Source organism: Pyxicephalus adspersus, chromosome 4 (genome assembly GCF_032062135.1).
Source record: "Pyxicephalus adspersus chromosome 4, UCB_Pads_2.0, whole genome shotgun sequence".
Lineage (NCBI taxonomy): Eukaryota > Metazoa > Chordata > Amphibia > Anura > Pyxicephalidae > Pyxicephalus > Pyxicephalus adspersus.
In genome coordinates this window covers 76181332-76205970 of record NC_092861.1, presented here as the reverse complement: position 1 = coordinate 76205970, position 24639 = coordinate 76181332, and the positions used below count along the sequence as shown (strand labels likewise).

The following is a 24639-nucleotide window of genomic DNA, read 5'->3' as shown; positions in this document are numbered from 1 at the left end:
CCCCCTGAAAATAAGCCCTAGAGCATATTTTGGCCTTCAAAAAAAAATAAGACAGTGTCTTATCATCGGGGAAACAGGGTATTTGTTTCCTATTGTATTGACCTTAAGTGTAATAAAACATATTGCACTGAACAATTTACAGTTTGCTTAGAGGTTACTATATTAGTTTTGTCACAAATTGCTTGTTTGACTTTTTTTCTCTCTTTATTAGGTATTCTCTAAAGAGTATAGACCCTGTGTTAATGGCACCAACATGTGTGTTTTTGGCATCCAAAGTAGAGGTAAGAAAGGAATTGCAAAAAAAGTTCTGATCTTTAGATCAGGTACATGGTGGCTAAAGGAAAGGTTAGAGGAGATAGACTGGAAATGAACCATGGACGCCGTGTCGTCTGTGCTCCAGTTTTGACGATTTCTGGGCACAGTAAAGATGATCTAAAGTATTCAGAATCAGAAGCAGTCTGGAGAAACAAGACCTTATACAGATTTATGTTAAAACTGAACTCAAAGCTCAAAAACCGTTATTTCAATATATTCTAAATAGAATATAAATCCAAATGTCTTTTGCAAACCAGGTTTTTACCTTGTAAATATAGTTATGACATGTTTTCTGTTCTGCACCTAGCCTGTGTATAGCTGTGAGAGAGACAGCAGACCCACCAACTACAGGCAGCCAGCAGAAAGATTCAGATTTCAGATTCTGTTTTTGTAGTTGAACATTATATAAAAATACTATAGTGTAAAACTCTATTCTTTTAGAATAGATTTATTCTATTGCTGTACTTGTGTCCTTATTTTATAGGTTTGGGCAATAATGTAAATGTAATGTTCTTTTCAATTAGTTTTTAAATTGTGGAGTTTAAATAAATAATTCTGTTTTGTAGGAGTTTGGTGTTGTATCAAACACAAGGTTAATATCTGCTGCTACTTCTGTATGTAAGTATTTTTTTTTGTTTTGGCAAGAACAAAAATAGACTGATCTTTATATTTATTTAAATAATTAATTAAACTATAAAAAAAAAATCTAAACTTAATGCATTCTTTTTTTGTGTCAGTAGTCACACATCTGAAAAAAGCATGCAGATAAGTGTGTGACAAGTTGTGTGACATTTTACACTTAAACTGTTTATTTCTTCTGGGTCAGTGATTTAGAAGTTATTAAAGACAAAATGATCTAAACAACCGGGTATTTAATATTTATTAGAACCAGGTCACCAATGGCAGCTTATAAAATCTCTCAGTGTTGGTCCACTTTAAGCAGTTAGGACTGCTGTGCAAACAACCAAAAATGTTGTATATACGCCATAGCTAAAGATAAACAGTTCCTTTCCGATTGTAACTGTTTTTGCATAGTTTCCAGCAAGTTAAATCCCAGCTTGGCATTGTAGTAACTACCAATCCGAGTGATGGATTTTCTTTCCTATAAAATAAAAAAAAAAAAAAATCTGTTTGAGAGCACTTGTTTTTGATTGCAGATCTTGTTTGTTAACGGTCTAATATAGTTGGGTGACTGTAGTTGCTTCATTTCTTTTTTCTTCATTTCTTTTTTTCATTTCAATTTTGTATTTTTTTTTCAGTAAAAACCAGGTTTTCTTATGCATTCCCTAAGGAGTTTCCTTATAGGATGAACCATGTAAGTAAAAGCTGCCCAAAAAAAATCTGCGAAATAAGTCAAATTAATATTGTTACTGTTTTCGAGGGTTGTAGGCTGATTTTATTAACATGGGGCTGTTAGTGAGACCTAAAGAATTTTATAAACTATTTATTTGTAAAATCATAAACACGTTTTTCCAGGATGGTCACAGAAGAATGTATTTGTAGGAAAAAATATCACTTTCTTTCTGTATAGTTATGGTAAGTTATTTTTAAGACAGGTATTTTTCAAAAATTGTCTTTAAATTTCTTTAAAGAATGTAAATGGTTACTTTGGCACTTCAAAATACAATTGCACATCACTTTTACTGACTATAACAAAAACTTTTTTTGGCACCTAATGATGAACATGGACAAGCCCTGCTCGCCACAATCTCTAATTAACAATAGTCTCTTCTTTAGTAAGCTAGTTTATACACTCCTCCTTCCCAGTCCTATACCTAAATTCTTGTACAGACATCAGATTTTTGTCACTACCATTTGTGATGGTCTCCAGAGGCAGGAGTGATGTACACATGCTAGATACTCACCTGAGATGATCTGCATTGTTTCTCTCGGGTAAAAGCAATCTAGCTTGTTGATTGGTTTCTGGGCTTCCCTAAAGGACCATGGGAGCATTCCTACCAGCTCAGAGTTTTCGCTATGAGTTCTGAAGTAATGAGACTGGTAGCCTTTCACTTAGCAAAAATGTGTTGAAATGTGTGAAAAAAACAAAATAAATATTTTGCTTATTGATATATCATTTTTTAATGTGGTGCTTTTGTCTTTTTCATAGATACTGGAATGTGAATTCTATCTATTAGAATTAATGGTAAGTAATACAGTTTAGTAACCTTACATATTTTAACTTACTATGCCAGTTGCTTTTTCTTGTTTTTATTTTTTTCGGAATTGTAATCTCTTTTTCATCCTTTGTCACTTATGAAAATATTTTGTGTTCTGTGTGTGATCATTCTTAGTATCTTTTGAGTTTGAGTCATTCTTGGTAGTTCCAGCTCCTATAGTATTTAATAATATTTGCTATAGCATAAACAGCAGGAAAGTAATTTTTTTAAATTCTATTAAAAGCTGAAGGTGTGTTTGGTTTGGGTACACATGGGTCTGATGATGAGATTTAACTCTGTCCTTCTGATCTCTAACCTGACAAATACTTAGGCTACATACACATATCAGATGATTCTCGTTTGATTATCGCTTCAGGGCTGGTATCGGACGGGAGTGTCTGACGTTTTTCATGGATCTGTTCTGATGGATCCACGAACAGCGAACGATCATAATACAAGTGAATGGGAAAGAGCGCAGCAGGGTGCCGGTCGCACCTTCTTCTCCCTCCCCTCTTCACAGAGCAGAACGGCACTGTATGTACAGTGCTTACTAATGCATCTTTCAGTCTTTTGTCATTAGAAAAGGATTCGGAAATCACGAAATCATCATGTACATAGTCTTACTCTCCCTTAAATTAGTTGGGTCCTGCAAAGTGCCAAACCAGTAAATGTCTATGGAGTATTTCTTATGCATAGTCACAGAAGCATAAGAAAGATGTGACCTAGCATGTCACAGTATTTAAAAAAAATTAATCTCTCATGAGTGTTTCCATTGATAGGACTGAGAGTTAAATACCAGTACAGTACATAGCATGCTTTATATGCTTGGACATACATTAGTTATAATGAGCTTTTTTTAAAACTAATCTACTAGTTGGACTTTCATTTTGAAACAGCATTTACATGACATAGTTATAGGTTTAGTTAGTAACATATTTAAAAAAAATAGAGGAAAAGTATTTTAACTGATTCTGTTATTTTATTTCTGTTTGTTTTCAGGACTGTTGTTTGATAGTATATCATCCATATAGACCATTGTTACAGTATGTACAAGATATGGGACAAGAAGACATGCTGCTTCCTCTAGCATGGTAATCAATGTACATCCATGTAACCCGTGTACATCATCAAATCACACTGATCTCTGTTCTTTGTGAGAAGGACTTTTTTTTTCATTGCACGTGTATCCTTAAGGGGCAGTGCCATTCACATTTGAATTTTTCATGTTTTACTAGATGCTACCAAAATAGAGTCAACTTCGCTAATTACTAATAGGTTTTATATTTCTTCTCAACCCCTCTGGTTAGAACTATGTGTTTGTGTTTCCAATACTGCAAATGTTACCGTATTGCTGGATATATCATTGTTTTGCCTTTTGGAGAATGAGGGCCATTTCAGACAAATATAAATGGCAGTTTTTTTTTTTTAACTGCAGTTTGTCTCTTCCAACTTTACAGCAGCAATTTGCTGTTTGTATAGGAGCTGTCAGCTGTCAGCTGTTTGATACCATAGGTGTGAAAGGGCTCTTTGACTGAAAAAAAAAACAAAGTTGGGCAGGAAGAAAGCAAACAAATATGTCACAGAGATCCTAGCGCCACCCTTGCATTTCAGAGGTAGCTCCACTGCATCAAGGTGTTAATAGTTGTTTAAATCTAGTGTTAATGTAAACAGCAAGTTTACATATCTTTTTGCAAACTCTTGGTCTGCAGGAGCAGACATTCTGATTTGAAGGATGACAGAGGTTTTTACAGACATTGCAAGGTCCTCTAACTTTATATCAGGAATCTTAGGTCAAGCTTACTTGACTTACTATGGTACTGACACTTCAGCTTCAAACTTGTGCAAAGTTAGCAATGCTAAACAGGATTGAAATTTATAGTGAGAAAAGAAAGTACACCGGCTTTCAGTTCTAAGGTTTTGTGTATGAGGACATCAAAAAAAATCAGATAGTCCTTAGCAGGTCTTAAAGGTAGGTAAATGCAGCCTCAGATAAACAACAACTCATGACATATTACACTATATCATTATTTATTTAACAAAGACTGTCTAAATGCAGAAGAAGAATGTGAAAAATTGAGTTCCCTCTTACCACTTTGATAACAATTAGGATTAGGATTAGCATCAGTATCTGTCAGATGTTGCTAATCAAATGTACTTGATCAATTGGTCATCAACAAGTGTGACCAAATATAAAAAAGACACACATTTTGACAGTGTGCTAGTATGGAGCATTCAGGTGTGTGTTAACACAATTCAAAAAAGGAGAGACTTTAGCAATGATTTTAGAGAAACTATTGTTGCTGCTTTTTGCTGTGCATTGTTTTACACCTGGCATTGGGTTTAAGCAATTTTAAAACCTGCTAAGTAATTAATGATTTATCAATTTTAGGATGTTCTGAAACTTAAAACTTTTGTAATGAAAGAGGGCGTACTTTCTTTTTCTGTATACACTTGTAAATAAACAACATTCAAATATAATAATTTAAGACCAAATAGTTTAGATTCCTATATAAGGCCAATATATAGGCTTCTCATCATGCCCATGCTGGAGAAAGGAACATTGTCTCTGGAAAGTCTAGGTCTCTGATCCACCAATACACTCAACAATGTGCTCCAACATTTTCCACCAAAACTAGCAACTCTGGATAGTTTTGCTGGCTCTGAGGTAGGATCAATATGGAGCACCGGTAAGGAAAGTTTATGGGGTCAGAGGGGAAGCCCCTTTGCAGATTACCTATCATATGCTTCAGTAGTATACCCCAGATTTAGTGCTGTGTAACTGAGAAGTAATGTAATTGTAGTCCCCGAGTTAAATATGAGATAGGGGCTGTAGGTTTGTTCTTAAGTTGAATTTGTATGTAAGCCGGAACAGGTACATTATTTTATCAAATCCAGTTAGGACGGATGTTTGTCTCAACATATTATTAGGCAGCGGGATGTCAGTTACTGTATAAAATCCTCACTGTGAGCTAACCACAAACAAAGCAAGAAAAAATCTTTATGGACCGTAGACATTAATTAACTTCTGGAGCAAGCAGTGCTTTGATATGCAAAAAGAATTAACTGCAGTTTGTCTTGGTCAATAAAGATTTACAAGAGACTGCAAAAAGAACCCCCCTAAGATCACCCTCAACCTTAGCTGTGTTTAGCAAAAGTTTTGTTCAAGTCATGCAAATCGACCACCTTCAAGCCTCTGGTGCTGCCACAGAGAGCAGGGAAGCCCCGTTCATATTTAGGAGTCAGTCGTTTGTATGTCAGATGTCCTTAACCCGGGCACTACCTGTATGTCAAATAGGATTTGTCGGGATACCCAATCACAATATACGCAGCATCACTTTATTTTTTGTTTGTTACTAAACACTTGTTTTAGAATGGAGAAAAAGCTGAAAACAAATCTTTTCTGAAAAAAAATGTATTGTAATGTTTTACTCAGCTTGAGAAAATGTATTTCACCACAAGTATATTTCATGCTGTGTTTCTGTTTCTTGATACAGGAGGATAGTCAATGACACATACCGCACAGATCTTTGTCTGCTGTACCCCCCATTTATGATTGCTTTAGGTGAGCAGATGTGCTACATATATGGCTTGTTTCCTAAAATATAAAGTGTGGTAATGTCAGAGTTTGTAGGCTGGTAGCAGATATATTTCTGTTTTAGTTGTCTGGTGGGGTCCCCCAGCAGGCTGTTTATTACCTTATGGTCCGCTGAATAGGGTTCTTTTAATTGTCCTAGAAATAGTATGAGTGGTTTGCAAGAATTGGGGCTTCCATAAGAAACTTCATAGACAAATGTTTAGCTTTATTCAACTCCCTTTACAATGAAAAAATAAAAACTGCAAATGTAGCACTACTACAGCTAGGTGGAAATTTCTAGTATTATTGTGATCAGATGAATCCTTTTCATAGTATTGCATTGCTGGTATACCCTGTAAATAGTCTGTATGTTGTGTATTATTGGGTAATTCTATGTTTTGCAGCGTGTTTGCACGTGGCCTGCGTTGTTCAACAGAAGGATGCCCGACAGTGGTTTGCAGAACTTTCTGTGGACATGGAAAAGGTGCACATTTATCTTTTTTTTTTTTTTTTTTTTTTTTTTTTTTTTCTTCAATCAAGCAACTTTCTAAACATGAAAAATATAGATTGATAAAAAAAGCTTTACTTTACAGACACCACTCTCTTATAACTGAGGCTGAAGATTAGGGGCTTTCTTACATAATAGGTTGCTTTCTTACAATCTTCTCCTTTTTTGTTTGTTTGTTATGTTAGATCTTAGAAATTATCAGAGTTATCTTGAAGTTGTATGAGCAGTGGAAGAATTTTGATGAGAGAAAGGAAATGGCTGCTATACTTGGTAAAATGCCCAAACCAAAGCCTCCACCTAACAGGTGAGTAAACCTAATTTTGTTTGCAAAATAGTTGGACTTTCTCCTTTTTACAGATATCACTTTAAAATAATTTTGGGTGGTTAAACTTAGTTGATTTTGGAGCATTTAGAGGGATTTGGTGCAATGCCAGTGGACACATGTGGAGCACCAGATTGTTTTGGATTATTGGCAGACTCTGCAGCAACCAGCATTTTAAGAGATTATCCAGCTCCTCAACCACATTGAACAGAGAATGTATATGTTATATAAAACCTTTTTTTTTTTTTGGCTTTGTTTAGAACTCACAGTGAGGATTTTATACAGTAACTGACACCATGCTGCCTAATATGTTGAGAAAAAACATCTGTCCTAATTGCATTTATTAAAAAAATATACCTGTTACGACCTAAATCTAAATTCAACTTAAGAACAAACCTACAGTCCTTATCTTTTATGCAACTTGGGGACTTACCTGTATTGCTGCAATTATTTATTTTTTTTAGAACTTGTGACATCATGTAATAGATAGACGTCTATGCATAATAGCATGCAATGCCCTTGAGAAGAAATGTATAAGGGGGAATATGATCACCCTTTATAAATATATAAATGGACAAATGAGAGATCTCGCTTCCCAATTATTCACTTTAAGATCATGTAAGAACAAGAGGGCACTCTTTACGTCTGGAGGAAAAGAAGTTTAAAGCGTACCTAAACTCAGAATTTTCACTTTACATAAAAGGGTAGACAACCCTTTTATTTTTAATTTTTTTTAAGCATGTGCAGTGAGATCGGCAAGTTTTTTTTTTTCCCCAGCTACGTCACCTGATCTCGCGCCTGGGTCAGGTGAGGCAGTAAGAAGAACCGAAGAGAAGATGGCGGCTGGAGCGCCTGGCCGAAGACGGATACCGGGACGACGCAGGACCCTCTGGACTGATCGACTGCACTGCGGGTTTGAAGGTAAGGGTTGAACTTGATGGACTTATGTCTTTTTTCAACCTGACTTACTAAGTAACTATGTCTACAGGTATGGTTTAAAGGGATTTGAAAGAATGTGATCCATTTTGTCTGTACCATGAGCAGGCACCGTCGCAGAGTGCTTTACATGGCTTTTTTTTTTTTTTGTCTCTGCTTTCCTGCCTGGCTCAAGAAGACAAAATCTGTGCTCTCCAGCCACATGCTTACCTGACAATGTGGCTCTCTGGTCCAAATCCCTCCTGGGACGGGGAGTGCTCAACTGCTTCATGCATCTGACTTCTCCAGCATTAGTAACCTCCTCACAACCATTCCAGGAGATGTGAGTTGCCTATCTCTGACAACATAAGTGGTAAACAATCATGACAGGTGCTGGTAGGACTCCAGAACAAACTAGCAGTGGTGCTCCTTTATATAAGCTATTTTTTCAACTTATTCCAAGGGTTTGGGCTGTAATGCTAAATGTAGACTGGTCTTGCAGGAATGTAAACACTATACGACGGAGGTAGTCCTTTTACAAGAAACACATCTAGATCATCCGGGTGCCTTTTGATTCACTATTCATCTTTTCAACAACCTATACAGCCCCCACCCCTAGCAAGAAATAGTTGTGTGTTGCTGTGCTTTACATAAATGTCCCTTTCCTCCCGGCTAATTACTTTATTGATTAGAAAGGCACTGTTATTGTACAGGGGCATTTAGCTGATGTGGTTCTTTGCAATATTTTGTCCTGTAATATGTAAATTCATATGAAAAACAGAAAACCACTCACATATTGCTCCAAATATATATTTTTACTGATTGATAATTGCTGGAAAAAGCACCAGCATCATAAAAAAAATAACTTTTGAGAAAAAAAAAAAAAATAAATTTGTCTTTACAAGTTAAAAGAAAATGGAATTGCTACTTAACATATACATAATCCCCCACTATAAATGTTGAATAATCAAATTTTGCACTAAAGAAATATAAACAAACCAATAATGTAGTAAAGCTCTTTGGTTCTAAGGCACAAACCAATGTTGACATGGACAATCATATTGCAGGCAGCTACACATATCCAAACTAAGCTGGAATGCAGTGCTCCTTGACATTACTGGCATGTAGAAGGTGACTAAGTAATTGTCTGAATGGCTGCTATAGTTAGCTGTGGCTCATAGTGGTTTCACTGGTGCTTCATGCTTAGTCCAGTCTTCAAAACCTCCTGAATAATTATGAACTCTAAAGAGAAAAGACATTGCACATTAGTGTACAAAGCACGTTAATAAAGGTAAATTAAGTTTAACATTTTTAATTACTTACTAGCATTGAATTATATAATACAAACACATTTGAAAAAGTTTACCTTGCTTTTAAGTACAACCAAGGAATTTAAAGGAATCCAGGTCCTTTTAATGTACAAGACTCAAAGTAATCAAAAATGTTTTTTATCTTCCTTGACATAGTCAAAAACCTCCATCATTCCTGTCTCAAAAGCTCACCACTCCAGGTACTGCAATTTACAGTGCAGGGACAGTTTAAGCAACATAGTGTTGTCAATCCAGTGGGCAGGATTAGGTGTAGCCCGATGCTGTATGATAGGCTTTGGGCTTGTAAACCAGCAGTGGTTATGCCGATACCCAAACCACCTACGCCATTTTTCATGTAGTGCGTGCATTAACTGCCTCTAGTCTGAATTTAGGAGAAATTAAACATTGCTACCATGCCATCACAAGAGACTGCATTTGGTGGACTGGCAGGATTAACAGGTATTTATTTGTTGGACTTTGCAGAGAAAACCATTAGTGCACATACACTGATTAGGCACTGCAGCACATAATTTTTCTAAACTAGATGCATATAGAAACATATATAAAATAAATACATGATTCTGTTTTATATTAAGACTGGCACTTCTGAACATCTTCTAAAAATACTGGTTGCCCAGCTATGAAATCTTAGCATCTCAAAAGTCCTCTCCCCCTGTATGATTTTTGTACTATATATATTCAACACAAGTGAAAAATCAGAATTGTAAATCCCTCTGCCCTAAGTCTGCATTTATTTTTAAAACAGAGAATGGATGATGTACCTGTGCCTAGACTGCGGGCATAAAACACACATATTTACAAAAAAAAAAGCAGTGGAAAAGTTTAAAACATTCTATACCTGGTGCCTCTGTCTTTATTAATGCCATCAATAAGCTTTATTAGGGTGCAAAAATGTATACAACAAGAGATGCAAGATACAATAAAACAAAATTGTATACAAATGGAAAAAGGTTTACACAGATATAATATGAAATGAGTAGAATATACAACTTATTACAGAGAACATGTAGTATAAAGAACAAAGCCAGTATTTCTGGAGAAATATAAACGAGAATAATAAAAACCGAAATAGTAGGTGAATGGGAGGGAAAGGAAAGGAGGGGGAAGGATTTTCCTTAGAAAAATAGTTCCTCATTTACAACCAGGAAAAAAGAATTGTTGCAGGTATGTAGGAGACTTGCAAAAATGTTAACAGCAAGCCCAAGTTCAGATGTAGTGCCATTCTATCTTGGGAGGAATGGATTACCTTCTCCACTTCAGCTACTTGATCAATCTGCATCAAACAATCCTGCGCAGTGGGTCGCACGGCCAAATTCCACAATATGGTAACCAACAATTTGGCTGCATTAGGAGTTTGGAATAAAAGTGGTCTTTTGTATTTCTTTAGTGGAATCTGGTTGTGATGTAGCAGAATTTGTGCTAGTGACAATCCGTGGAATCAGATTTAGGACCTCAGTCCAGAAGAGTTGGCAAACTGGCAAACTGGCAAGAGTTGGCAAACTGGAACTGATTACCAGGGCCCTCCACCACCACTTCCCTGGGGGAAAAGTTTGTGAAGAGAGAGAGGGACCCTATACTATTGTGTGTATAGTTTAAAATTAATTTCTCGAACGTTACCAAGACTTTTTCACTGTCAAATGATTGATATTTTCCCATTCAAGATCAAAGAAAATTGGACCTAAGTCTTCTATTTCACACGGAAACAATCCATACAACTATCCGAAGGATCAGAAAGGATACCTTGTATCGAAGAAATCACATGCTGAAACTGGGCTGAGGAAGTGCACAGTTTTTGAAAGGGGACAGGTGAATTAACTTTTCAATATGGGAACGTTTATTAAGTGATGCAATTTGAGATTGGCCCACCATGGTATAGAAGATCCTTCTGTTTCTGTTAGAAGAGATTGCCTGTCACAAAAACAGCCCCCATAAAAAAAAGTGACAGGCAGTAAAGGAGAGATTAACAACACCAAGACCTTAAAAACCCTCGGACCTATTACAGCCAGAGAGTTATTCGACCAGTAATAAGGGAAATATGGAAATTGTGTGTTGCCAAAGTGGAAATCTGCAGTCAAGCACCAATAGATGGATGTTCTAGGAGTACCAGGTCAAGGTTGCCTTGTTTAAGCCATGGAGCCACCTGCAATGGAGTGTGGGATCAGGTATGCTCCAAATTCATCCAGTATTTCAAATAGGAGTAGACCAGTTTACCACCATAGAAAAAAGACAGGACCAATAGTATTTGCATACATCTGAAATTCTACCTAAAAGTTTTTCATTCTAAAAAAATCCACAAAGATCACAACAAGCACTGTAAAGTATTGTTTTAGTGTTTAGCAGCCTAAAAAACACCTGCTTGGTATTTACATTAGAAGGCTGGAAGCCTGTCAGGATCTGCTTATAGAAAAACACATTGCCAATGTTGAAATGATTAAAAATGCGTCTAGGTACACATATGAACTGAGGCATGTATTATAGAGTATTATAGAGTATATATATATATATGGACTGCTTGTCCAGAATGTATAAATACTTCAATATGCATTATCTGGCAACAGGTTTACTTGCAGACTACTGAACCTAGAGTTCCAATTCAAGTTTTTAAAAACACAGACCATTGATCCGCTTACCTATTGTAACCCAAGGATGTTGCTACATCTAAAGCTTTAGCACTTCGAATCCCTGCCAGACAAGAGAGCACAACCATGTTGGATTTTTCTGGAAGCTTTTTATGATATTTTGCTTCAAATTCCTTTGGGCTCAGTTGTAGAGCAGCTTGTAGATCTCCCACTAAATAACAAAACATGAAGAAATTAGAAATAATAAAAAAGTATTTTTAGGACAATATTACAATTTTTACATACATAAATACAAGGATGATACTTCAATCATATACAAAAAATGAAAACTTTTGAATCATGCAATATATATGTAAAGATTCAAGTATATAAAGTAGAAAAAATAAAAGTTAATAGTTTTGAAATTTTTGAGAGGGTAAGGCTAAAAAACCCAGTGCCCACCCTGTGACCCATACTGGCGTTTAATGTGTGGTCCTTGTAGTAGTCTTTGTTTTGCTCCCTTTGTCTAGGTGCTAACCCAGGCTGGTTAAGAGCATCTATCCTTTAGTCAAGGTTCTTGTAGTTAAATGGGTGGGAATATTTAATTCTCTTCATCCATTTCCTCTTTTTTATGTTTTTTTTCCACTCAAGTTTATAATGTTATAAAGTTATAATGGAATATGCTGAGAGGAATACCAATGTGGATCGTTATTTTTAAAGGGGGCTTTGGGGAGCACAAATATGCAACATTTAGTAGTGATATCTAGCAGTCTCTGACTATCATCGGTAGCATTACTGCAGTCAGTATTCATCTCCTGTTGCATTTCTACATTCTCTGACGGTGTTCTGTAATATTACTGTCTCTTAGTATTATGTGTAGCCCTGATATTAATAAGTCTGGACTGCTGTCCTAATATTGAAATACACAACAGGTCTCTATTTGCTGGATAATGACAGGGGCTTTTTAACTCATTATGAACCTTAATGGTTCACTACTAAAAACACATGGTAAACCCCATATTCCAGGTCTTCGATGGCCAAGCCTCATTACTAAAATGTGTATGGTGGGTTTCCTGTCTGAAAAAAACTACTAGAACATCAATTGTGACTTCCCATATCCCAGGTCTTTACTGACCAAGCCCCACTATTGAACATTTATTTTGGGTCCCCTATCCCAGTCATTGCTGGCAAAGCCCTACTACCGGTACAAAGTCCATGTCTCAGGTTTCATGTCCCATGTCTCAGAAACTGCCCTTTTCAAATGATCCACACTGGCTCCTCTCTATCCAATGTATTACCAATTGTGATTTGTGATTGTAGCAGAAAAATGAATGAGCCATGCTTATATTTAGGTTCAACATGGGAAGTAAACACGCTTATTTAATATACATATTACTTACATGGAATATTGATTGATCCCTTAATAATGCCATATTCTTTTACTTCCCATGGTTCCCGAACGTCAATATGAACAACGTTATCATTCTTCAACAAGTCTTTTAGCTGCTCGTAGTTAATAACCAAGCCGGGACTAACAGATAAATGGCGAAATACATTCCATCTTGGGCTTAATGCTGCAAGGAATTCAATGGAAATGGTATATTATACAATAGGACTTTTTATGTAGAACACAGAATAATACAAAAATCTGGAATGATATAAAGACAAGTTTAGGAAAGGAAGGAAAAGCTGTGGAGCATGTTTTATTTCTAGATGAGATATCTTACTGAGATACTTATCTCATCTGCACTGAGCTCTGTTTAGTGACCCTGTGGTGCTATGGGAAAAACTTTTACAGTATCCAGCAACAACATGTAACATATACAGTGCAAATGTGAGTTTAATATTTTGCTCTTTCCCAGTTCTTCACAAACAATGCGAGTTTATTATTTTGCTCTTTCCCAGTTCTTCACAAACAATGCGAGTTTATTATTTTGCTCTTTCCCAGTTCTTCACAAACAATGTGGATGAAGGGAGAGATTGTCTTCATAATCAGGCCACTATAATACTATGGTGTGTACAGTGTGATACACAAGCCGTATAAAGTAAACAATCTGACGATTCTCCTTCATTTGTGTCTCAAACGCCCCATGACATTGCAAATCACACTGGGGCTCCCTGTGATGTTTTTTTTCATCCCAATGTATTACACGCAGGCATAGTCTACATGATGGTGACAACTCTGCTCTGAATTCAATAACTGTGCAGCATTGTTGCCACCACAGGAAATCACAATAGATAGATTTTGGAAGAATCAAAAAGTAATTGGGACTTTGCAGAATGGCTGATACAAAACTGTGTGTGCACGTGTACTTATAATTAAACACTGCACATATCAATTACATGAAGCTAGCTTATAGCTGGAACCAAAAAGCATAATAGAAGATATCATTATGCCATTGCCTTTTTTATTTTGGAGACTGTTTACTGTCAGCTGTCCAGTCCTCCACTGCAACAATCCTTGTATTTACAATTTTGTTATAACCCATCATATATGAGAAGCTTTGTTACTTCTGGGGCCATTATGGATAAACCCAAAATGGCAGTAAATGGCCACTGTAAATCTGTAAATGCTGCTTCTTCAAAAACAAGCGCTGCAGTGCAAGTGCCAGGTAGCTGGTAAGATGGCAGCAGGTGGGATCTCATACAGCAATCCTACATCCTGGTACACCAAGGCTCTGCTGTGCACAACAAACATTTAATGATCTAATTTGTAACAAACTGTCAGTGGGGGCTGCAACTTGTTAGTCCTGCCAGCAGACATCAGGGAATTAGAAAAAGAAACATTGTGTTGCATTGTATTGTATTGTATTGTATTGTGTTGTCTGATCACCTGAGAAGAGCTGTAAGAGTAGGAAGCCTGAACTGATGACTGTGTACCAGCCTCCCCCAGGAGGAATAGGGAAACTGGAGGGGGGCCGCCCTGCAAATTGGGTCCAGTGACAACACTGAAATAATCATAAGCGTTGGTAATTTCCTAGGAAAACAAAAGGCATGCACTTATGTTCCAATGAGCCATTTCTGGGGGTAGAAATGGCCTGAGATCCTGCTAGCTTCTGACAGCTTGTAGAGAGAAGCTAGCAGGATGCATGGCCATTTCTACTCTCAGAAACACCGACACTATAACAAAATCAGGATAATACTTCTTTTCATCTCCTTACCATTCCCCTTGAAAAATTATAGCAGCTCCAAAAGTCTATGAACCCCGAGACATAACCTTATACAGGTAGGTAGTCCCGGGGTACATACGAGATAGGGACTGTAGGTTTGTTCTTAAGTTGAATTGTATGTAAGTCAGAACAGTTACATTATTTTAATTAATGCAATTAGGACAGATGTTTGTCTCAACATAATATTAGGCAGCTTGGTGTCAGTTACTGTAAAAAAATCCTCACTGCGAGGTAATCACAAACAAAGCAAAAAAAATAAAAAAACTTTATGAAGCCTAGACATTCATTACCTTCTGGAGCAAGCTGTGCTTTGATATGCAAAAAGAAACAACTGCAGAGTTTGTCTTGGTCATTAAAGAGTTACAAGATGTTACAGATCAGCTCAGCTCATAGGATCACCCACAACCTCAGCTGTGTTTAGCAAAAGATTTATTCATCAAGTCATGAAAACTGCCCCTCCCCCCTTCAAGCCTCCATCCTGCACACCAGTAAGCAGGGAAGCCCCATTTGTATCTAGGAGTCGTCCGTATGTGCAGATGTCCTTAACTCGGGTACTATCTGTATTCAAAAAATATTGCTTCTCTCACAACCTATATGACCAAGTGATTAATTACTAAAATGAAAAGACTCTAAGAATCCAATCGGCCTTCACGTAGGGATGGAGACGAGGGTACTTTTTATGTGATCCCCGAATATGAGATTGTATTAATTACATTCATGGCTCTATCTGTATATCAAAAATTGTTTATATCCTAGCCTTATTCCCATATCTATTTGCACTACAATATCAATTTATTGCATGTTATGTCTTGGCGTTTATGTACCATACCAATTTGGAATATCAATTAATTTGCACGCCAGAAAACGCCGCTTTCCTTTATCTATTCTTGTATAAGTTATTCCAATAAGCTGGCCACGCTATTGCAAAGCACAGGCACGCTGTATGATATCAGACCAGGCTGGTGTGAATGGGCCCCTAGAAAGACAACAGGAATGATGTCACCAGAAACCTCCTATGGGGATACCTGGTCATTTCCTGACAAGGCACCATGGAGCTTTCTGCAAGCTGATGGAGAGCAGGCCATACAGAGGAGGGCAGGAAATGAATATAATATAATGATTATATGTCAGGATAAGAATATAATGATTCATATGTCAGGATAAGAATACAACAACCCATAGATGTGTCACACACAGGAGTCACATACAATGATTGGAGTATGTGTGACCTTGTACAGGGGAGAGATGACACACAGTACACACACTTCCCTCTCACCATGGTAAGCTCCTGCAGCTCGGATCCTGCTCATTCCTCCAACATGACCGACATGATGGCCACTTACCGCCCTCAGGCATACACACAAGCGGCCTAACCACACCGACATGCTGCCTGTAACGAGAACCTCTCCCCCACACACCAAGGAGAAAATACAGCCGGAAATTTACACAACAAACACTCCTCGGTGTGTGTGGTGGGAGGAGAGACGTGTGAGGAATTCCTCCGTCCATTCTGTGACACGGGACACACCTCTCACACACAATATTCTGGGGACACCTCCTCATGTAAATCACTCAGCAGGGGTAACACTGTACACAGCGGGGGTAACAGTGTACACAACACAGACCAGAAGTAACAGTGTACACAGCAGAGGTAAGACTGTACACAGCAGAGGTAAGACTGTACACAGCAGAGGTAGCGCTGCACACAGCAGGCTCAGCCTGTACATGAGCTGTGTGTGGGAGTGACAGGAGGCTGCACTCACATGAGTTTAGGACCCGCCGGCCTCCGTAGTTGTGTTGTGTTGCCGCAGTAGCAGTCACTTTCCCGGGAGTGACACGTGGGGAGGTGAGTGACAGGGCACAGCCGCCGTCCTGCTGGTGAGTAACGTGTGCTACTGGGGTCACAGTGCACCACAAGTCCCAGCCAGGATAGCAGGGGTATTTCTGCAGCCTGGCCACACTTCTTTCAGTATGAGGACCGTGTATCAGCAGGTTTACATTGCACACTCCCAATTCTTCCCTTGTATGTATAGCAGGGATCCTTTACAATATTAGCTGCTGGGGGTAGAAGGCTGTGTCGTGATGTAGTGTACAGGAAGGGCTGCCATTGTTGTCCCTATAAAACCCCAGTTACCTGTCTGTCCTCTTACTGACATAGGTGAAGGAAGTTTATTTTCAGCACATTTTCTGCACATTTTAGTGTCCGAGGAGTAATAAGGGAAGAAAGATGAGAACAAATCATCCAGCATCTTCAGAATGTAGAATGTCTGTATGATTTCCCATGTTAGGATGCTTGCACTGGCATTCCTCTGAAGAGTTGCATGCTGGGATATACAGGACCTCTGTCCATTGGTGCCTGTTTGTAGAACTTTCTGCAGTATCAGTGTTTCTGTAACCCTAGGCAGTGGCAGACATAGCCAACAGTGTAAAACTGACTTGGGGCCCTTGTTGGCTGGGGAGGGTCTGGGGCCCTTGTTCAGGTGCACACTTTGCACCTTATGTCTACCCCTCACCCTACCAGTTACCATTGAGATTTTTCTGTAGGGTGATATTCTTCCTACAGGCCATCGGTGTTACATTAATTCTTCCCGCTGTACTGTGAGCTATGGATAATATTATTGTTAGGATTCCTTAGGACCTAAACATTCTTTCAAGTGTTCCCTCATGGTAAAATACCTGAGAAAGTCTGATAACATAATGTTCATTATGCTGTTGATTCGCATAGCTGCACTTTCCTCCTGTTGTTCCCATTGTAAACTCTCTCACTGGCATTGCCATACACCTCTGTAAATCTTACCGGTCTGACAGCCTTCTTGCTTGGCCATTGAGTTACAATATTCTGACACCCAACATCATTTTTGACATGTTACATATGTTGGCAAAAGGCCAGGGCCGTATACCTAACAAAAATATATATATTATATATTATATATATATATATATATATATATATAAAACAAAATAACATGTCTTGTACTGAAAATAAATCTGCCTGACATCAGACTTTTCTTCACTAAGGGTTGTTTACCTGTGGGGAAAGGAATATGGAAGTTGCAATTCTTTGGATGTTTTTTGGCTGCTTTCACACTATTGCATTGTGGTAATGTGCGTATTATACAGTGCAAAACCATATTACATAATAATACTGCATGCAATTAGAGAATCTTACACAAATCTTTTCTTCAAATAAAGATTTCTGTTTGTATGAGGTCTCTGGAACAACAAAAAACAAAAGTGTGCTGATATTATATCCTTAGGGCTTTCTATAACTTGTTATGGCACTAATCCTCACTAAAAATATGCTGGCATCCTGCTTTGTGGACATAATACCTGCACATCCTCTGCAAAAACAAAAGTTGAGACTTTCTAAGAGAACTGCTTTTACAATGTGAGCGCCACTACAGTTAATAGTCGTTTTTTTTTATTTTACAGAAGGAAAGTGTCAATGAAACAATCATTTAGTTGAAAGGTCAATCAACCAAAAGGAGATATATATTTATTGGTAGGCGATGCAACTAAACAACCTGACAATTTCTGATTCGTTTTTTGACCTTTGTTGACAAGATTCTTGGGTTGAACATGATAATCCCCATGTTGGAGCATGCAAGCCATATAGGAAGCCAGGTAGGGTCACAATGCAACATATTGCATTGACTGACTCATTAGGTATTTCTCTCCTTTGTATATTGGGTTGTGATTAAAAAAAAAAAAAAGATCCTGCCCTTTCAATTTAAAGTGGCTGTGTTCACACAGGTAAACCTAGTTGTTTACCGTGATGTGTGCAATAAAACGAGTCCTAGGCTACATACACACATGCAATAATTATCGTTGGAAACAAACGATTAACGACCGATTGTCCGATAATCGTTAACAAAAAAAAGTGCACGGCGGCGATGAATGAGGAATGTCGCTGGAAATGTACAACCATCCCGGCAGATCTGATTGGCAGACGATTGTTCGCTATCTATTGTGTGTATTGTCGTTCGGTGATTGTGGATGTTTCTGCGGTACACTTTCTCTGGTACACATCACTTTCTGCATTGTTCAAACGATCGTATCTAGTGTGTGTACATTATTGGTGGATTATATTTGAAATAATCGTGAATAATTGATCTGTCATTATTCGTTCGTTTTCTAACGATAATTATTGCACTGTTCGCGTAGCCTTACTTTTTAGCTGGTAAATGATGATAAATTGTATGGTTTTCTGCAAAATTTACAAATCTACTTTGAAATTTAACAGATGGTTGAATTGTTTTGTAAATTTCTAATGCTGTAAAGGGTACTGTGCTAGAAATGAAGTAGTTATTCATCAAATATCTACTTCCTTCTCTAGAAGATGAGAACCTAATGCTGTACAATATTTAATGCTTCTATTATATGGGTAAATAGAAAAAAAAGTTTTAGCAACTATAAAAAACTCCACTGTTGCGGTATTTTGTATCGCATGAATCAGCATATTGCCATGTGACATATGCCAAAAGAGTACTGAAGTTTTGCCAGGTAGAACGTGCCAAGCACTAAAACCGTGCCATGTGCACTATGTGATTCTTACTTCTACCAGAATCCAGCTAAACCTGATGACTTTTTGTGCTGTTGTCTGACTGTCATCTCTCCGGCAGCTCTTAGTTGTACACCTAATTTATATGGTAGCTTGTGCATTTCCAACTTCTATCTGACAGGTGCTTATTGCCAGTCAGCACTGCATAAACCTCTCAATTGAAAAGGAGACCATTGCTCTTCTTTTTGGCTAAATCTTCTAATATATTTGTAATTACTTAGTAATACATATTCAAGTTAGATTTTGTACATGTAAATAAGACAATAGGTTGTTGCCTAACCCTGTGTTTAACAATGTTCATATGGGTAAGGGTTGGGCACATTCTGGCAGAGGGGTTGCAAGATACAGGGTTAGTATAGATAAGACTAAGCCCACCATCATTTTGGAGCAGGTCTATGGTCTCTCCAATAGTTACTGTAGCTGAGAATCGCTTACCTTTCAGTAGATGCTATGTAGTCTGCAAGAATAAGTGGTTGTTGTTTAGTTACAGGCATATCAGTAACACAGCTAATATGAAAGTGTTGTTTTTATTGTTTATCAGCTATGAAAATATAGTGTATGTCACTATCTAATAAAATGTTTTTCTCTGCTCTCAAGCTGCAAATGAGGGTAAAGGAACCATCGTCCTGGTCAGGTTCTGTGAAGGTGAGGAGGAGTAGAAGGACAAATCGGCCGCCAGATGAGGATTCTTCAGATGACATTGTTGGTAAGAATATGATAATAATATAATACATTATAGTAATTTATTACTGTTATACATTACTTTTTGCTTTGTTTTTTATAGTCATACTGTGTATACTCAGCAGCCATTTTAATACATTGCATTTGTTCAACTGATTGTTAATGCAAATATCTAATCAGCTAATCACATGGTATGGCACATTGGTACCAGGCAGACCTGTCAAAGTATTATTAAAATATAGTTTATAGAGAATAGTTCACAAAAGAAAAATACCCAGCAAGCAGCAGTTTTTGGGGCTAAAAAGTTTTGCTAATGCCATAAGCCTGTGGGGATGGTCAGACAACCAAGGTTTGCAGAAGAACATCCCTAAACACACATCACATTGAAAGCAGATGGGCTACAGGTGCAGGAGACCAGCTAAGAACAGGCACCTGAGGCTATACTTCTCACAGGATCATCAAATTTGGATAAGAAAAGATTGGAAAAATGTTGCTTGGTCTGATGAGTCTCTAGATGGTAGGATCAGAATTTGGTGTCAACACTTAAAAGCTTAGATTTATCCAGCCTTGTTTTAACATTTCAGACTGGAGGTGGTGTAATTGTGGGGGATATTGTCTTTGCACACTATGGTCCTGCTATTTTTTAAATGCTACAGACTACCTTCGTAGTATAGTTGCTAAGAATGTCTGACACCTTTATGACCGAAATGTACCCATCTTCTATTGGCTACTTCCAGCACGATAATGTGCCGTGGCACAAAGCTGAAATCATCTCAAACTGGTTTCCCATACATGACAATGGGCTCACTGTATTCAAATGGCCTCTACAGTCTCCAAATCCTATAGATGCCTCACTCCTTCCATTAACCTACCTGCTTGGAAATTAGGGTACTGGAACGGAGGCCCTGTATTTACTAGGTTGTCCTCCACTGGTATACAAATTGAATATCCTTAATGTACGTTTTACCCTTTTGGTACAGTGTAATGTAGAATGGTATGTTAAAACATCTGCTAAAACTATTGTTGGGGTTTCAACTTCCCTTGTTGGAGCCTAGAAGTAATGTACTTTACCTTCATGTCTAAAAAAACAAAACAAAAAAAAAACTGTATGTAAGAGTAAGAAAAATTAAAAAACAACAACCAGAAATTGGAAATGAGAAATGTTTTTGGCACCCCCTCTTAAGGAAGCTGCTTACTTGGGTCAAATGCCTGGTTTGCTTGACTTAGTTGGCTAAATTAAAGCTTGAATACTAATGAATGGGCATTGGTTGAACTGGAATTTGGGTTAGGGCAGAGCCCTGTGCAGCTCAGACGTTATATGTAAAAAAATTATTTATATAATTGAAATTTCATTTAACCTGCAAAAAATAAAGTTACAAATGCTTGCACAGCTAAATAATGAATAAAGAATTGAATAAATTATAATTTTCTGTTTCACAGGGCTTACGTGCCATCATGTTAGCCAAGCAGTGGATATAAATCAGGTCAAAAAGGCAGTATCCCAAAATGTGTGGTCTTCATGTGTGGACTGTGTTAAAGAGATGAGGATGAAGGATGGAGAACCTGTAGCCTCATCCGAGGTTTGGCTGTGCCTTAAATGTGGCCATCAGGTAGGAACGACAATGTTTTCCACTCATGTACAAAAGGGGATTTGAATGTGATTCTATACCTAAAGTATTCATATATTAAATCTGGGTGGTCCTCCATTGTACTGGGTAGTGTACTTTCCCAGTTTGTCTTTTTTCTTATAAAGTTTTCACACCTGCAAAGAGGGAAGACTGAGTCTAGAGCAATAATTCCTAACAACTTTGATGATGATGTTCAAAATAGAGAGGCCAGAAAATGTGTGTAAATTAAAGTCATGTTACAAGTATTGTTATGAGGAGAGCAAACATGATTATCTCCTATCTACATTTTAATTTCAGCAAGCAGGTTTGCACAACTTTATGTATTATACAACAATGCATATGGTCACGACTGTGTAGTATCTACTATCTACAGTATAAAATACTTACTGCATATGTGACTACTTTACATTGCTTACCTGTTGACAGGTTGCTGTTCTTTTTATATCCTCTTTGGAAGATGCATACACTTTTTGAAATATAAGATGTTTACATTATTAAATCTACCCATATCATTGCCATGTCTATTTATATCATATTTGGCACCACCACTTGTTGACCTTTGGTTCGTTAAAGGCTATGCATAGATGTGGATTCATTTCTCAGTCAACTAGGTTTTCCTTTTATCCTTGCTTTGTATTCATACTTAACTAAAACATGTGAAGTAGGGAATTTTCAGGGTATACATATATAGATATTTATCTAGCTAGGGAATAAATATATCAATGTTTATCAAGACTGCAGTACCTTAATAAATTGTACAAGGAGGTAGGGAGTTCAAAATGCTTTGTGTTAACACTTTTCCCTGCAATGCAACTGTTCTATGTGGTTGAGAAACATAAAGGCATCTTTCATGTTATAATGTAATACTTGTGTGGTAATGAATTGGTGTCCTGTTTGGTTGTTACCATGTGGGGTGTCCACTGTCTGCTTTTTATAGAGCCAAACAAAGAGTTTGAATCTTTATAAGTGATTTGATTAGTGTTGTTTTGGTCCAGCAGTGCTGTAAGCAGGGTTTTGCCCACTATAGAGGCAATCTGCACAATACACACCTGGTTGGGTTACCAGCCTTTTACTATAAGGCATATTGCATGTCTTGGCATTTTAAGTGTTGATGAATCAGGATTTTTTGGTGCAGCAATTTCAGTCCAAAAGGCCAAGTGAGAAAACACTGGAAAAAGAGACCTTTTTCTGTGATCTACTAAAATTAGAATAGGATTGTCTTTCACAGTAAGCTTTATCTGTATATCATAAACTGGATTAACAAAATGATTCTATACATTATCTTATCTTATCACACATATCTGAGGGCATATCTGTACGGTGATGAAAAATGATATGGTTGCTATTCTTTCTTCTGTTTTACATGTTACAGGTGTTATACTGTTTGGCCTACCTACAGTCTTTGGGGGACTTATATTCTGTTACATTACTGTTGTTGTGTGATCTACCATTTGTCCAGTGTATGATGTTTCGACCCTCACATTTATTTTGTTTTTGTTATAAAGTTTGTTTAAAAGTGTAAAAGAAAAGCGAAAGATTGCAGTTCCAATTACCTGTAATGCATATGACTAAAGGCTGGTAAAATGTGACCTCTTCATGGCACTAATGTGTAGGCATTGTAAGGCTGAATAATATAATTTTTTATATTTACTATGGTGTGGGCTCTGTAAGGTTGCTTCTTAAAACCTCTTCATCTGAATGTAGTGGAGCCTGTGTAAGATGGAACACAGGATGACTTTTTCTTCTCATTTGGATTTGGGATTTGTAGACCTCCATAGTGTTAAAGACTGTATATTGTGACCTTATACTTGGGTGTGAGTTTTGCGCAATGGCATGTAGCAATGTTATGATACCACACTGCCTTCAAGTATGATTTGCCTATAGACTATATATAAAGGTTGCACATTATGATCTCCTTGGCCCACTTGGTTGTGGGATTTCTATATTGGCATGCAGCAATGTTATGATACCACAATTCTGTCAAGAATAATTATTTCCTGTAGGCAAACTATGGTGTACTTCCAGTAAGCCTACATTTAGGAGTCCAAATTATAAAGCTGTGAATATGACATTCAGCACACATTCTTTGGTGGGGAATCTTCCTGGTTCACATGCTTTCAATGGCAGCGAATGATTCTCCAACAGAGAATTTAGGCTGAATATCAGATTCACTGCTTTATTAACAAACCCCTTGTATCCTGGTAACATTTACCTTAAAATATTTTTCCCACCTTTCCCATTTTGCTTTCTATTTTGTGCTATTGTAATATATATTTCGATTTGTAATTTCTTATTTTGATGGCTGGTTAAATGTCAATTGGTACAGCGCACAATCTTTACTTGACTAGTTGTCCTTGGTTCAAGGTAACAAAAATATCTCTGTAATGATTTTGGAGAAATGTACATTTTGTTCTCTATATCTTTCTGTACTTTTGTAAATTTGATACAATATTAATGCTCTTCATTGATTTTGTGTGTATTTAGGGCTGTGGTGCAAACTCGGAATGCCAGCACTCCTTAAAACATTTTCAAACATCGGATCCTGAACAGCACTGCATTGTGGTCAACCTTAGTACATGGGTCATTTGGTAAGTATTGATTTCATGTTACTTGTATTACACTGATAGTGTCTAGTTGTCTACTTCAAACCCTTGCATATGTATAGTAATTAGTTGCTGGTTGTAGGACATTGCAATCAATGAACAACCAAATTCTACCTCAACAAACAATGTTTAGTTATCATATATTAAATAAATCAGAAATTTCCTAATCACTGGTTGATTTGTTAGAGTGGGAACTAAGCTAATCATAGTCTGAGGGGAAGATAATTGTGGCTCAGGAGGAGGCACAATAGGAACCAGTATAAAACAAATAAATAGTAAAAAAACTGTACAGAAGCATGTATAATATATATATA

The 24639-nt window shown here is 37.3% G+C and overlaps 3 protein-coding genes across 5 annotated transcripts in view; 2 read left to right on the top strand and 1 right to left on the bottom strand.

Annotated features, from left to right (window-relative positions):
- Positions 1-6879, top strand: part of CCNC (cyclin C) — an 11612-nt gene extending 4733 nt beyond the window's left edge. The window contains exons 4-11 of the mRNA XM_072408689.1: positions 212-281; positions 882-933; positions 1575-1630; positions 2426-2461; positions 3474-3565; positions 5969-6036; positions 6453-6532; positions 6742-6879. Of these exons, the coding sequence (XP_072264790.1) occupies positions 212-281; positions 882-933; positions 1575-1630; positions 2426-2461; positions 3474-3565; positions 5969-6036; positions 6453-6532; positions 6742-6864 (577 nt within the window). The 3' untranslated portion in view covers positions 6865-6879. The remainder of the gene's footprint in view (positions 1-211; positions 282-881; positions 934-1574; positions 1631-2425; positions 2462-3473; positions 3566-5968; positions 6037-6452; positions 6533-6741) is intronic.
- A 1710-nt stretch (positions 6880-8589) lies between these two features.
- LOC140328818 (rhodanese domain-containing protein CG4456-like) lies at positions 8590-16329 on the bottom strand. Its single transcript, XM_072408690.1, has 4 exons — positions 16129-16329; positions 13083-13256; positions 11755-11914; positions 8590-9035 (listed from the first exon to the last, which is right to left on the bottom strand). The coding sequence occupies exons 1-4, from the start codon at positions 16235-16237 to the stop codon at positions 8969-8971; spliced, it is 510 nt and encodes a 169-aa protein (XP_072264791.1). The 5' UTR covers positions 16238-16329; the 3' UTR covers positions 8590-8968.
- A 3-nt stretch (positions 16330-16332) lies between these two features.
- The window catches only part of USP45 (ubiquitin specific peptidase 45), a 61788-nt gene continuing 53481 nt past the window's right edge, over positions 16333-24639 (top strand). For 2 of the 3 annotated variants that reach the window (XM_072408687.1, XM_072408685.1), the window contains exons 1-4: positions 16336-16730; positions 20011-20119; positions 21535-21704; positions 24207-24310. In XM_072408687.1, coding sequence (XP_072264788.1) covers positions 20017-20119; positions 21535-21704; positions 24207-24310 — 377 coding nt within the window. In that variant the 5' untranslated portion in view covers positions 16336-16730; positions 20011-20016. Of the gene's footprint in view, positions 16731-20010; positions 20120-21534; positions 21705-24206; positions 24311-24639 lie in introns of all 3 variants that reach the window. The other variant, XM_072408688.1, reaches the window with a different exon arrangement.